Source organism: Raphanus sativus, unplaced genomic scaffold (assembly GCF_000801105.2).
Source record: "Raphanus sativus cultivar WK10039 unplaced genomic scaffold, ASM80110v3 Scaffold2634, whole genome shotgun sequence".
NCBI classification, from domain to species: Eukaryota; Viridiplantae; Streptophyta; class Magnoliopsida; order Brassicales; family Brassicaceae; genus Raphanus; species Raphanus sativus.
The window spans coordinates 1-14,576 of NW_026617942.1; the positions used below are offsets into that span (position 1 = coordinate 1).

Here is a 14,576-nt window from a genome sequence, read left to right on the forward strand (position 1 = left end):
AAATCAACCAAATTTAATAAATTAAATATCTTTGACCAGATCTGTTAGCTTACGACATCTATTAGTTTGTTCATTAATCTCACAAACGAAATGTCTTTTCAACAATTAAAAGAACTGCATTTTGGATCTGCCTCCTCCTCTCCTTATATCCAGACCAATAAGCATGCATCTTCTCGATGTGTTCCAGTAAAGAGCATAACTGAAGAACAGAGCGTAGTGGATCATGGAGGATGATATTGCTTTTTTATTGGCCATGGAGGTAAAGACTTTTCTAGACTGTGTTTGGAGAGAATAGTGAAGCGTTATATCAAAGAGTATAGATATAGTGTGAAGGCAGGAAATTGTATCGGCAAGTAGGTTTTGATTGTAAAAGCCATTAACATAAATTTGATGAAGCATAATTATTCAGACAGGCCCGTTACACCAGAGATCCTAGCGGCAGGAAATTTTGGGTTTCGCTAGTAGGAAGGAAGATGATAGGACGTGGCTGCACAGGTTAATGGTTTCGAAAAACGTTTCGGCCAGTTAAAGGCCTTTGCAAGTTGTAAATAACTCATCCGAACTAAATCCCATAACATAAAATATACGCGTAACTTTAAAAGCCCAGATGGTCTCCAGATTATGAATCGCTGCGTTTTATTAGGTTGACACGTGGCAGGACGACAGAAGAGGAATAGTGACGTAGACGCGCCTAGTTGGACACCCCAGGAGGGATGAAAAGGCTTCTTTATATAATATAGATAGATGTGTCATTTTTTTTGACTTAGAATGAAATATTTTAGCTACTTTAAAAAAATGTTTCATTTTCTTCGTCATGATGGCAAACCATACTCCCGTGACTTGTTGTATTTCGCGAAAATGAACTATAGTCTCCCGGCAAAAAGATAATTGACGAGTTGTCCATGATGTAATATGCTTGCTAACTCGCTCAACTAGGGGATTGTAATCCTAAACAGACATCCTCTTTAAACAGTAATGGTAATCCCAGGTAACGAATCGGCAGAAACCAAATTCAAATAAAAGTGGAGCAGAATATCTGCATACCTCTTCTCAACTCCAGTTACTTTGATAGTTGATTTTTCCATATTTATTTTCAGACCAGAAACCCTATCAAAGTCATCAAAAATCTGAAGAATACCGTGAATAGAATCATTTCTTTTATCAGAGAAGATCATCATATCATCCCGCAGAACAAATATTTGTGAGACTATACACATAAAATAACCTATAGTGCATAATACTTTGTTTCGTCTGGTAATCTTCCTATAAAAGAGAAATATTATTTTGTCAACATAAAAAATCAAATTATTTATTTTAATAATTTATGATATATATCAAAGTTTATAAAATAAAAAATATCTTCACAAATGTGCAGTTAAAACTCTAGTTTATTATATTATTTCACCCCCTCGATTCTTTAAATAATACTTTTGATTCTTTTTTTTTGAACCAAACAATTCGAAAACACGTAAAACTTTAATTTTTTTGCTAACTTATACATTTTTCTTAAAAACCTAATAGTCTCTTCAACAATTTATTTTAATAAAAGTAAGGCTGTTTATATTTCTGTATCACAGCTTCTCCACATCATGCTGATAAACCCAAAGTAATTGCATTCTTATCTATTAACTTTGGATTAAAGGAAAGATATCTCATATGGATAACTTACTCGATATGATCTATGATTCATCAGTTGGTAAAGATTACAAGTCTATATAAGAAGCATTGCATGCCTCCCAACTGTCTATGTGTCACCAACATATAAACAACACTTGAAGTGATTATTTTGTGGTATAGGAGAAAATGTCGACTCTCAAAAACACAACTCAAGTTAACGGAGATTCTCATCATCCATGGTTCGAGCTACAATCGTCCAGGCCTCCACCGTCTATAACGATACTCCTAAAACTATAGGTTATTCGTTTCTTCATTCGTATGAAATGAATACGCCTCAAACAAACAAAAAATTGTTTAAATATATCAAAATGGCTTACTTGAGTTTGCAGAAAAGGCGGAGAAGTTAATTGCAGAGGCGGCGAGCAACGGATCCGAGCTTGTGGTGTTCCCGGAGGGGTTTATCGGTGGATATCCTCGTGGGTTTAGGTTTGGTATATAGCGGTTGGTGTTCACAACGAAGAAGGTCGTGATGAGTTCCGCAAATACCATGCTTCTGCCATTCATGTTCCTGGTACGTAACATAAACTTCCTTCACATGAATATACCTTTTTTCTTTGTCAAAAAATTAATAAATCATAAATAAATAATTTAATCCGTTTGTACAATTGTACGGTAGAAAATAACAAATCTAATCTTGGTGATAATATTCTTTTTTTTCTCAAAAGGCTGTTATCTTGGTGATAATATTCAGAAACTGTGATTACCTCTTAAACATATTAAGCTAATGTTTTCTTTGTCGTGACTCGTGTATAGGAAGTATATTTTTGAAAACCTTTGTTTAGTGTATGTTCAAAATTAATATGATCTTGGAGTATATATACGGTTCATACCCATTACATGAGTGTTGGAATGAATTGGGTCACAACTAACTCTTTTTTGCACATTTGTTTGGTTTGGTGATGAATCTACAACAAACAAACAGGCCCTGAAGTTGATAAACTGGCGGAGCTAGCTAGGAAAAACAATGTGTACTTGGTAATGGGGGCTATAGAGAAGGATGGCTATACACTCTACTGCACAGCCCTTTTCTTCAGCTCTGAAGGTCGATTCTTGGGTAAGCATCGTAAAGTCATGCCAACAAGTCTTGAACGTTGCATCTGGGGTTTTGGGGACGGATCAACCATCCCTGTTTACGACACACCCATTGGCAAACTCGGTGCTGCTATTTGCTGGGAAAATAGAATGCCCCTCTACAGAACTGCCCTGTACGGAAAGGGTTAGTCCTAGATGTCCTCGTTATATTAATTATAAGTATTCACAGCTTCAACATTCTAACCTTTTCTAATGCTAACAATTTTGATTCGGGCTGTAGGAGTTGAATTATATTGTGCACCTACTGCTGATGGTACCAAGGAATGGCAATCGTCGATGATGCACATTGCCATAGAGGGTGGATGTTTCGTATTGTCGGCTTGCCAGTTCTGTCTGCGTAAAGATTTCCCTAAGGATGCTGATCACCTTTTTACCGACTATGATGTCCAACACGATGAAACCATTGTCTCCCAAGGTGGTAGTGTCATTATCTCACCATTGGGAAAGGTTCTCGCGGGACCAAACTTTGAATCAGAGGGTCTCATCACAGCTGATCTTGGTATATTACACTCTTATTTGTTATTCATCAAAGGCTTTTAGTAAATGAAAAACTTTCTTGCCTGATAATATCTATAACACTCTCTTATCTAGATCTTGGTGATATAGCAAGAGCCAAGTTATATTTTGATGTGGTGGGACATTACTCGAAGCCAGATATTTTTAACTTGACCGTAAATGAGCACCCGAAGAAACCAGTTACATTCGTTTCGAAGGCGGTGAAAGCTGAGGATGACTCAGAGTCTAGGGAGAAATAATCGAGATTTGAAAGGTCATCAGTTTATCCTATATTTCTCAACTACTGGAGTTCATGCCAGTCTTATGTTTGTCAGTTAATGTTTTATCCTTAAAGTTTGTTTATTTTATGTTCAATAATGTAAGAGAACCAGTTGCATATGGTTACATCTTATGTTGTTTGATGAAACCAATTAGTTCTCTTCTCTTGTACTTGAATATTATACAATGTATTTGAAGTCCGAGTAAGTTCTAAGGCAAATAAATCATTTCTACTCTAACTATATGTCCTGGAAAATCAAATTTCTTCCCATGTAGAAGCAACAATGTTTCAAGAAATGCATAGCACAAAATTGGCTTTTCAAATATTATTATCCAGTGAGAATGTTTGTTTGTCGATTATTCTACTACCTTTCCTCCTCACAAAACAGAACCTTATTCAACCAAACACAAGCTCACACTCAGCCGAGCCCCTCCGCAAACACACCAACTCCGTGATCATACGATACTTCCTAATAAGCGTGGTATACAGTTGTGTTCTGCCTGGGGGAGAAAACGTCGCAACCTTTAGACGCCTTGCATGTTTTAACACAAAACTTGCGAGTTCTCTCTCTACTTCCCATCCTCTGTAGTTTCTCCACTCAAAAGTCTCAAGAACGAACTTCAGCGTCTCAGGGACTGAGCTTGGTTCATCCCAATGAAGTGCACGATATCCACACACATTGCCATGTGTCTGATTGCATATATATAATTATTAGACCATTAAGTTTAAGTCAAGAGAACCCTCAATGTAACGTGTTTCATAGTTTTCAAAATCTTTACTTTACCTCGTTTAGCTTGAGAGAACGAAGTTTCGGGGAATGTCGGAGAAAAGACATAAGTAGATCCCACTCTGTTTCACATGTGCAAAACTCCAAATGTTCAAGCTGGTGGAAGATACTACCAGAAGGAAACTGAGGCTGCGGTTCGAAAAACACAAACAAGCATAGATACTTAAGCTTGATTCAATGTACAAAAGAAATCTAAGTTCATTCGCATCAACTATTTCTCAAAAAAAATAAAATTCTCTCAGTATTTATTCCCTTAATATTATAATATGAGAATCTATTAAAATTTGGAAAACCATGCATTTGAGAAATAATCAAATTATAATATTTTATATGCGATGAGAGACTCTAGTTAAGTGATACCATAATAATGCCCTAATTGTGTTATCAAGGATACATTATCACCTCTGTGGGTAGACATAAGAAGAGGCGTTTGACTGATGCAAGAGATCTGAGGATATCATCAGTGTTGCCACATGTAACCACGACATGTGCTACCAAGATCTCAGGCAAATACTCAATCGTACACTTGTAAGCAAAACCTAAAGTCTTGAAATACTTCAAAGAAGGCGTATTCATCACAAGCTCAGAACCATCTCCTCCTCCATAATAGTCAAACCTTTGTAATGAAGGCACCCTAAGTGAGAAACTCTTCACGTTGTCATAATCAGCTCGATCCAAGTCCAATACTTCAAGAATAGGGCAGCATGATAATAGCTTCTGCGGAGTTTCATTGTCTAAGTAAATAACCTTATCAAGGTGCAACGTTTTGAGCAACTGGAAACGTACAGGGAACCGAACATTCACAAGCGACACGTTTTGTAATTTTAGTACCACAAGTGTTCCACATGTGTACAAGCTCTGAGGCAATCTGCTAGGCTCATCAATCATATAACTGTATTCAAACCTGAGCTCACCCAAACCACGTTTGACTGCAGTTCTAATCCAAAATTCAACTTCTTCATCGCTGCATTGTTGATCTAACTTGAGATGCAAGCTTTGTAAGACTAGAGCCGTGTTTAGAACCAAAGACCTTTCCACAAACCGGAGAAATCTCACATGATCAGCATTGTCGTACCTTTCGATGTACTTGAGTTTAGACACCAACTTCCATAGATTTAGCCACCGTTTTGACAAAACACTCGTGGTTAGGACATCTTTAGTAGGTAGCAATGAGAGTATGTGCAGTAAGAGATCATTGGGAAGCGAACTGATTCTGTCCATTATTACATATACTCTTCCATGATTTTAACCTATATCGCTGTCAACACAGAGAGAAAAAAAACCTAAGTCAGAGAGACAACGGTTAACCTGTTGCTTCTCGACAAAGGCAAGAAGAGGAACCCGTCGTTACTGAAGTGCCCTAATTAGGTTTTTACCCTTGTTTTTTTTGGTTCGATGATTCGAGTTCCTATATATTATTAATTTTTTTTCCAAAAGAAGGGTATATATCCCTTTTGCAATTAATTCTTTTTCAAATAATTATAATGTATAAATGTTATTCTTTTGCAACTAACTCCTTTTCTTTTACCAAAAAAAAAAAAATTAACTCCTTTTCACGATTATGATTATGAGGATTTTTTATTTTATGACTGATCAATCATGTTTTCTACATGATAAAATGTAAAATAACATCAACTCAGCCTAAAACTAATAATTTTAGCTACTAATTTACTTGAAATAAAGGCGAAAGTTAATTAAAAAAAAAAGGAAACACTCCACTAAGAACACCTCCACTGCAGGTCTAATTTTGGTCTCTATTACAAGAAATTTGTTTTGATCCAGTTGTACTTTTATGTTAAAACTGAAATTGCTATTTACTCTATAATTAGAGGACTACTATATTTATGGAAAATATATCAAAAAATTTATTTGTACAATAGTCATTTTAATTCAAAGTTTTTATATTTACTACTAGACTAAATAAAAATGTTTTTCTTCTAGTTTAGCTAGAATCAAAACTTTATTTACTTAGTTCCTGATTCTTTGATTTCAAGTTGTAATTGCAAAACTTAATTGGATAGCTATACAATATAAATTTCATTAATCTGTATTAATACTTTTAGATGGAGAATATCATTGAACAATCGTGTAAATATGTTTTCAAAAGTGAATTCCAAGGTAACTATGATTTTTATAGTAAACAAAGTTTTGATAACTATAAATATCATTGAACAATCGTGTAAATTTGCCTCGGAAACTTCATAGTTACATATAACTATGATTTTTATACAATAAACTAGGTGTTTTACTGCATGCATATTCTTCTTATGAATTGAATGTTTATTAGTTTATATTTTATTAATTTAAAAATCTGCATGATAAGTTATTATTTATGTTTTAAAAAAAATTAAATCAAATATCAAATTTTTTATATTTTTTTATATTTTTAAAATTTTTTATGATAATAACATTATTTCAATATAACAATACAATATATAAGATTTTTCTTGCTTTTAAAATTTAATATTATTAATATAAAATTTGTTTTTTATATATAACAAATTATATGTAAAACTTCATTAAAAGTATCATTGGCTTTAAATGTTCCAACTTTCAATTATAAAATAACTATACATATAACTATAACTATTTTTAAAGGTATAAACGATATTACCTAGTCTAGTTTTTAACGTGACGGTTTTGTTGCGGAAAATAATTTTGTAAATAACAGTATAGATGTATTGTTTATTAATTTTAAAAGAAACGGAGAAAACCATTGTTCCTAAAGAACACCGAAAAGTTTAACATCAAACCAAAACCTCAAAACTTCAAGAGAGATGACAGTAGCAATCTTGCAAACACTTAAAGACCAGAATAACATAAATTGATGCAGATAAAAATTTGGAGTCAAAATAACACGAGAAGATGACTTGTTGAGAAAGCATCCGAGTAGAGTTTAGGTCTTTTAGTTAAACACAAGCTCACAAGTGGATGAAGCCCTTCGTGAAAAAGATAACTCCTGAAGCATCTGCAGTTTCTCCTTGTAACCATCGGATCTAGCAGTGAAGCTCGCCTTCTTTAAGAAAACTGCGGTTTTCAAGATGTACGTCGAAAGTTCTCTCTCGTGTTGTGTTCCTTCGTATTTTATCCACTCAAAGATTTCAAGATTCGAGGACAAACATCTTGGAACAGAAACCGGTTGGTTGGACTGATGATGATGGGGATTTATAGCAGGATGACACTGATCAACAACATGTTAGGCAATGGATACTACATTGTTAGATCACTGACGCATAAGACAAAAAAAACAAATAAAGATCAAAGAGAATATAATAATAAAACACACCTGATTGATTTTGATAACCTTTAAGACAGGTGAATCTTGGAGCAGACGCATAAATAGTAAAAACCACTCCGATTTGCATGTACATACCTCCAAATATTTGAGTCTATGGAAGCAACAACCATGAGGATACACCACCTGCATAAAAAAAAAAAGAAGAATGTATAGGGCGAGTAATGCAATGCTCCATGACTTAACTAAATAATTAGAGACAAACAAAAACTACCTCTGAGTCTGATAAACATAAACGAATATGCACGATAGAAGCAAGAGAATGCAGAAGCTTCTCGGGACGCTTGAGAATAACATCAATATTGGCCTTGAGTACCTCACTGTTGTTCATTGGTTCGCTAAATGAAAGGCTACCTGAACGATTTATAATTTGCAAGGATTTTAATAGTGGAGTATCTATCACAACTTCACTGACATTATTAAGTTTCAATGGGGCAATCAAAGATAATCTCTTCAAAGAAGGAACTATAATCTTATAATTCAGCGCATTGGGCAGAAAGGATCTTTGCACTAGGAATAAGTCTTCAAGAACAGGACAATTAGGTAAAAGTCTAAGGAGAGCATTGGGGTTAGAGTAACTCATAGATACGAGGGACAAAGTTTTCAGAGACCTTAGACCATCATTATTGGTGGGCAAAAGGGAAGGCCTTAAGGGAAAAGGGGAGGGGACCGATGCAAATAATAGGGGAAAAGCCCTTAGATAAGGGCTGCCCTTATGTGCCCTTAAGTTTTTCATGACAAAAAAAAAAAAAAAAAAAAAAAGTTAAGGGCTTTTGTCTCTGCCCACCAATAATGATGAGGCAAACGTGATCAGGAACATCCAAACTACCGCTTTCGAGTCTCAAGACCACAAGCGTTTCACAAGTATATAAACTATTTACACAAGGTCCAATACCCGACGAATGGTATTGGAGTTTCAGCTCCTTTAGGCCATCATTATTGGTGGGCAGAGCCCTTAACTTTTTTTTTTTTTTTGTTCATCAAACACTTAAGGGCACATAAGGGCAGCCCTTAAATAAGGGCTGCCCTTATATGCCCTTAAGTGTTTGATGACCAAAAAAAAAAAAAAAAAAAAAAGTTAAGGGCTCTGCCCACCAATAATGATGCCCTTAGACCAAATTTCACCGCGGTTCCAAGCCAGATCTCCACGTCATCATATTTGTAATATTGACTTAATCTGAGATACAGACTTTGTAGAACTTGACCTGCGCGTGACATCAACGATCTGTCCACAAACCGCCAAAATTTTACGTAATCAGGCCTTGTAGCTCGCTCAGATTCAGATCCGAAAAAGTGAGTGACCTCATCAAACTCAAGTCTTGGTACCAATATCCAGAGAGATTTCCACCGTTTAGACAAGACCATAGTTCGCATTACATCTTTCGTCCGAAGAAACGTCAATATCTTCACTATGATTTCTTCAGGTAAGTGACTGATACTGTCCATTGTCAATCTGGAAACTAGAGACGAATTAGCACAAGAAAAAAAGAGGATCTCTACTTTCACTCCCCGATATTACCGCAAACTCGAGTTCGTTAGAATTTAAAGCAAGCAAAAGGGCATAAACAAAACTCTTTATATATGAAAAGGAACCAGGCAAAGCTATTAGATTGAGTGTAAGACATCCTTAATGAATTAAAATTTCTATGATATGTTGAAAGTATATCTCCATAATCTCTATAAATCTTGAGGACGGCGATGGTCTTATATGTTGAAAGTATATCTCTATAATCTCATTCAAGAAATCATGATGGTAAATTACAAAGACATCCTTAATGAATTAAAATTTTAAATCTAATTAGCATTACTGAAAACTATTTAATAAATTATGCTAATTAAGTTTTAATTTTAGTTTCCTTTTTTATATTTCTTTAAATAATATATATAACAAAAAGGAAATTTCACAAAAAACAGTTTGATGTTAAAAAAATAATATTAAACAGAATAATATATATTTTAAAATTAATAAAATCTTTTATTTATATCTGTCTATTTTTTAGATTATTACAAAAATTAATATAATAACATATACTGAAATATCATTAATGAACTAAAAATATTTTATAATTTCTAATTATCTGTTTAATATATTCCATAATTTTCTATAGAACTAACAATGTCTAAAAACTCCAACAGAACTCCATTTTCAGTTTTAATGTTTTGTCAAAACTATTGTTGTCACAACATTCGTTGTAGTCTCTAGATATTAGTACAACTTTTGTCGTAGATATTAACGACAATCTCTTCAAGAGCAGTAACTAACTTATCATATCCATACAATCCAACTCATCACAATCCAACTTCTCAGCCGAAAACATAAGAAACAGAGGGTTTTGCTGTCTATTCAAAATAGTAAAACGAAATGATTAGAAGAAAATCACGTTTTTCTAACGTTTATAAGATATGGGACCAAAAACAACCCAACTTTGACTACTGAGCGCAAGTTCAGTCGAATGCAAGCTGACATGTAGGTGAACGCCTGAATGACAAGGACAACTCCTTGAGCATCTCAAGTTTCTTGTCGGAGTCAGTGGATTTAGAGGAGATGGTTACTTTCTTCAAACATCTTCCGCTTCTTAATATGAATGCTACTACTTCTTTGTCTTCTTTTCTTCCTTCATATCCTTCCCATTCAAGAGTTTCTAGACTCGATGACAGACACTCAGGAACTGAGCTCGGGTCATTCCAGCAGGGGCGTGCGAGTTCAATCTCATGGCACTGCAATAAATTGGCACTATAAGGACTGGAAAATACCATGGCCACAGACAAATGAATGAACTGGTTTGACGTGTGTCTACATGTACCTTTTGAAGTTTGAGATGCCGTAAATTAGGGGAATCATTGAGCAAACACATAAGTAGATTCAACCACTCTGTCTTATATGTGAATATTCTTAAACGTACAAGACGGTGGAAGACAGTACCAACAGAATATGCATCCTGCAATAACAATACATAATTAGAGAATTTTACCAAAAAAATAATTAAAGAACAGGTGCAATAGAGGCAAACAGGCTTGCTCACAAGAATACACAAATCTTCCCGATCATTAATAATTAGGCAGATGTTTACCTTTGAGTATGGTAAACATATAGAGAGACGCTTTGCTGAAGTGAAAGAAGTCAGAGTCACCCCAGAAGAACTATGATACGCAGTAACATTTGCCTTAACAATTTTAGGCATATCTTCAATGACACAAAATCCAACCGGACGAAAACAAATGTTCAAGTACTCCAAAGAAGGAGCATCTACTACAAATCCATCTTCACTTTCTGTACATCTTCTTGCTGATTTATACAAAGTTGCACTCTTGAGAGAAGGTACCTTAACTGTGAAAATGGTTACATTGTCATCGGGACGTTGTTCCACACGCAAAGCTTCAAGAACAGGACAACTCGACAAAAACCTCCTGACAAACTCATCACCTGGGTACTTGACAGATACAAGGCTCAGAGTTTTAAGGGTCGGGAAAGAAGGCAATGAAGAAACATCCATAAGAGTCACACTATTTAGTTTCAAGGAAACAAGCATTCTAGAGCCTTTATATAAACTCCTTGGAAGTATGACTGGAGTTGTACAGGAATAACAGTCGATATTGATAATCATGTCACGCACACCGCACTTAACTGCAATTGTAATCCATACTCCAATATCATTAACAGCAAGAGATTTCTGAGTTAGTTTGAAATGCAAAGTTTCTACCGGTGCTTCGTGCAGAATCAAAGACCTGTCCACAAAGCAAGAAAACCTTCCAGTATCATAAATATTCTGACAGCTATCGTTGTATACCAGTTTCGGCACTGACTTCCAAAGATGCTCCCATTGTTTTGACAAAACCATTGTGGCCAAAACATCTTTAGTAGTAGGCAATTCTGATAGTATTCTCAAGAGTAGCGCTTCAGGCAAATGACTGATCCTATCCACATGAGCCATCTTCCTCTCTCACACCCCAAGCTTTCACATTACACAAATAAAAAACAAGGAATGTGAAAATTATAACCAAACCAAAAGAAAAAAAAGTGTCATACGAAACAACACAAGGTCAAATCAAACCCTAGCGTAAGAATATAGTTATGTAGTTTAAAGAAAAATAAGAGAGTATACGGACACCTAACTGCATCTCATACTGGCAGAAACTCATATTCTCTAGAAAGCATATAGTTAGCGTTCAGACAAAGAGCCGTTTATGTCGTTAACTGACTCCTGAATTATGATTTGTTTCCGCTTTCGAAGAACTAACTCACTAGATTCTTTCTCAGGAACCAAACTAACCGTCGTTGAGCAGGCGAAAAACAACAAATCAACAACGAACCCTAACAAGTACTGAAACCGCCAAAAAAGAGAGTACAAAAGAATATCGAAACTCACCTGACGGCTGACGCTAGAGAATCGCCGGCAGAGATGTTTACTATGATATAGTAGTCTAACCGATAATTCCTCTCGGATCAAACAATCGAAAAAAAAAACTAAACCCTCCGTTACTCGTTCAACAAGAAAGAAACCCTAATTCCTTATCTCACTGATTTAAAAAAAAAACCATAATTGTCTTACCGCTTTTTAATATATATACACAACTAGGTTAACTTTTTGTCCAGTTTTGTCAAATTTCCTTGTATTAAATACATGATTCCTTCACATCCCCATTTTTTTCTTTTAAATGGATTAGATATTGACAAGGCATCCATTTCGAAAATTAGTTGAAAAGAAAAAAAAATTTGCATAGTCGAAAATACAAATTGATTGAAAAAATATTACATTCTATCACCTTCCTTCAGTGTAATTGTTGGAAGACGCTTGATGGTTTTTTTTTTTTTTTTTTTTTTTTTTTTTTTTGAAACACAAACTTTCATTAAAACTCAAATGCAAGAGCTACAAAGCCAAGAGGGAATTAAACATCCTCTTGTGAACAATTCATGAACTACAATAGCAAATAGAAACAAGCATGATAGATCTTCATATGAAGTTGACAGCGAATTCAAAACCAAGTTTGAATGCGTCGATAAAGCTTCTACCACATAGTCGTACAGCTGAGAGATAGTCACAAGTGACGTTGAGTGACAGTTCAAACCAACGAGAAAAACCGAAGTAGTCTCGATTGCACCTTCAGGCCCCGTACGGACCGCTCCACAAGATAACAAACCGGTGAATAAACTGAAACGAAAACTCAGAAAAGAATCCGAAATATTTTCTCCATTCATAGAAAGGAGACATGGTAGTGAAGTACCCTTCACATTAGAAGAGGAAGTGAGAGTAGCACGCCTACAAACTGAACTTACTAGCTTTTGTTGTATCAACGCTGGACGCCGGAGTGGATTCCCACCTACATCGGACGTCAGATTCATAAACAGATGGCTCAAAATTAGATGCCGGAGTGGATTCCCACCTACATCGGACACCAGATTTACAAACCGTTGTGATAGAAGGTATGTTTGCGGTGGTTGGTGGTATAAATCTTCAGACGGTCGTTTTAAACGGAGCTTAAACGATTTGAAGGGTGGAGGAGGCCAGACATGGAGGATGGAAAGGAGGAAGCAGGGAAGAGGGGTGGCGCTGGAGGATGCTTGTCTTCTCAAATTTTTAAGGAACAGATCTGGTTGCCGGAGTGGAGTCCCACCTACATCGGTCACCGGATTATTGTAAATTGTTGAGAGAGGAGCAGGTGAAATGACGCTAGACCCGGCTCGGGTGAGACTCAGACCATCAAACGGGACAACCAAAACTACAAGAGTCCTCGGCTTGAGTATAGTTGAAACGAGGAGGTTGAAGACGTCACAAGGAGCCACCGAGAGGTGAGGGACGAACGGCACGATGACGGTGAAAGGTGAGGAGGTGATGGAGAATCGTCGAGCGTCACAGTGGCAAGGAATCCCCAATAAAAAATCAGATCCGGTGAACTCGACACCGTCGAGAGCAGATCCGTAACGAAGCGGTTGCAAACGAAGGCTGTTGAGGTGAGAGAGGACGGGAATAGAGCAGAGAACACATGAGGCGGAAGTGGTAGTGAATCTTGAAAGATCTTTTCGGAAATCTCCGATCACCATTGCTGTTCCAGTGAGCATACCACAGAGACCAGAGACGGCGACATTCATGAATGATGACGGCATGACCCAGCCCAGAACAAAAGAGTTGTAACAGAGAGACATTGAAACAGGGTACCAATGAAAAACAAATTGAGAAAAGAAGGAAAATAACAAAAGCAAAGATAGGGGTTGACGCCGCGGCGAGCTCGTGCTCCACCGGCGTCGGAACGCAAGTAGATCTGAGTTGCCTGGGTTATTGTGCCCGAGAGAGTTCAAATTTGAAAAACGATCTTTCTTTTGCTATTTCTAAAAAAGCGACAAGACGCTTGATGGTTAAATTCTAAATTCATTGAAGAGTGTGCTTAAAAAAATTTTGAAAAGATACTTGCAAATTGCAGAGATGAGAAGGGGAGATGAAACACCTATCTTATGGAAACATTCTCACAAACCAAAAGAATGTCAAGAGAAGCAAGGTTAAGATAAATGAGTTAAAAGGGTGAAAATGCATTTAAAAGATGTGAAATTAGTTACAAACAGCAAATTCTATTTGAGGAAGAATAGAGTTCCCAGCAAAAAAAAAAAAAGCAAATGAAATTCAGAGAGCTATATACATCAGAAGCAAAGAAGAACATACAAAATAACTTGATTTCAGAATCCAAAACTAATCAACAAAATGTTACTTGGGTATGGAGGATATATGAGCATAAGGTCCATAACTTCAGCTGAATTCAAGCTAAGACTGGTGACCACGAATGGTGTATACATACAAAAAAAAAAATGAAAAGTGGAAGAACCAACTAAAGTCATGATCCGCCATTATTGGCACAACTTTGTCGTAGATATTATAACGAACAATCTCTTCAAGAGCAGTAACTGACTTATCATATCCATACAATCCAACTCATTACAATCAAACTTCTCAGCTTACACA

At 35.9% G+C, this 14,576-nt stretch overlaps 4 protein-coding genes across 4 annotated transcripts; 1 reads left to right on the forward strand and 3 right to left on the reverse strand.

Annotated features, from left to right (window-relative positions):
• The first annotated feature begins 1,853 nt into the window (after positions 1-1,853).
• Positions 1,854-3,629, forward strand: LOC130505847 (nitrilase 2-like). The gene is given in 6 exon segments (XM_057000463.1): positions 1,854-1,914; positions 2,007-2,110; positions 2,113-2,188; positions 2,600-2,893; positions 2,990-3,268; positions 3,361-3,629. Coding segments are annotated over 6 exon segments (978 nt in total). The 3' UTR covers positions 3,525-3,629.
• LOC130505844 (FBD-associated F-box protein At5g56370-like) lies at positions 3,564-5,723 on the reverse strand. The gene is made up of 3 exons (XM_057000460.1): positions 4,734-5,723; positions 4,329-4,460; positions 3,564-4,234 (listed from the first exon to the last, which is right to left on the reverse strand). Exons 1-3 carry the CDS (start codon positions 5,550-5,552, stop codon positions 3,941-3,943), a joined length of 1,245 nt encoding a protein of 414 aa, XP_056856440.1. The 5' UTR covers positions 5,553-5,723; the 3' UTR covers positions 3,564-3,940.
• Positions 5,724-7,143: 1,420 nt separating this feature from the next.
• LOC130505846 (FBD-associated F-box protein At5g56380) lies at positions 7,144-9,073 on the reverse strand. The gene is made up of 5 exons (XM_057000462.1): positions 8,734-9,073; positions 8,429-8,549; positions 7,841-8,244; positions 7,618-7,752; positions 7,144-7,512 (listed from the first exon to the last, which is right to left on the reverse strand). Exons 1-5 carry the CDS (start codon positions 9,070-9,072, stop codon positions 7,237-7,239), a joined length of 1,275 nt encoding a protein of 424 aa, XP_056856442.1. The 5' UTR covers position 9,073; the 3' UTR covers positions 7,144-7,236.
• A 696-nt stretch (positions 9,074-9,769) lies between these two features.
• LOC130505845 (probable FBD-associated F-box protein At1g32375) lies at positions 9,770-12,229 on the reverse strand. The gene is made up of 4 exons (XM_057000461.1): positions 11,994-12,229; positions 10,698-11,579; positions 10,431-10,565; positions 9,770-10,344 (listed from the first exon to the last, which is right to left on the reverse strand). The coding sequence occupies exons 2-4, from the start codon at positions 11,556-11,558 to the stop codon at positions 10,072-10,074; spliced, it is 1,269 nt and encodes a 422-aa protein (XP_056856441.1). The 5' UTR covers positions 11,559-11,579; positions 11,994-12,229; the 3' UTR covers positions 9,770-10,071.
• Positions 12,230-14,576: the final 2,347 nt, after the last annotated feature.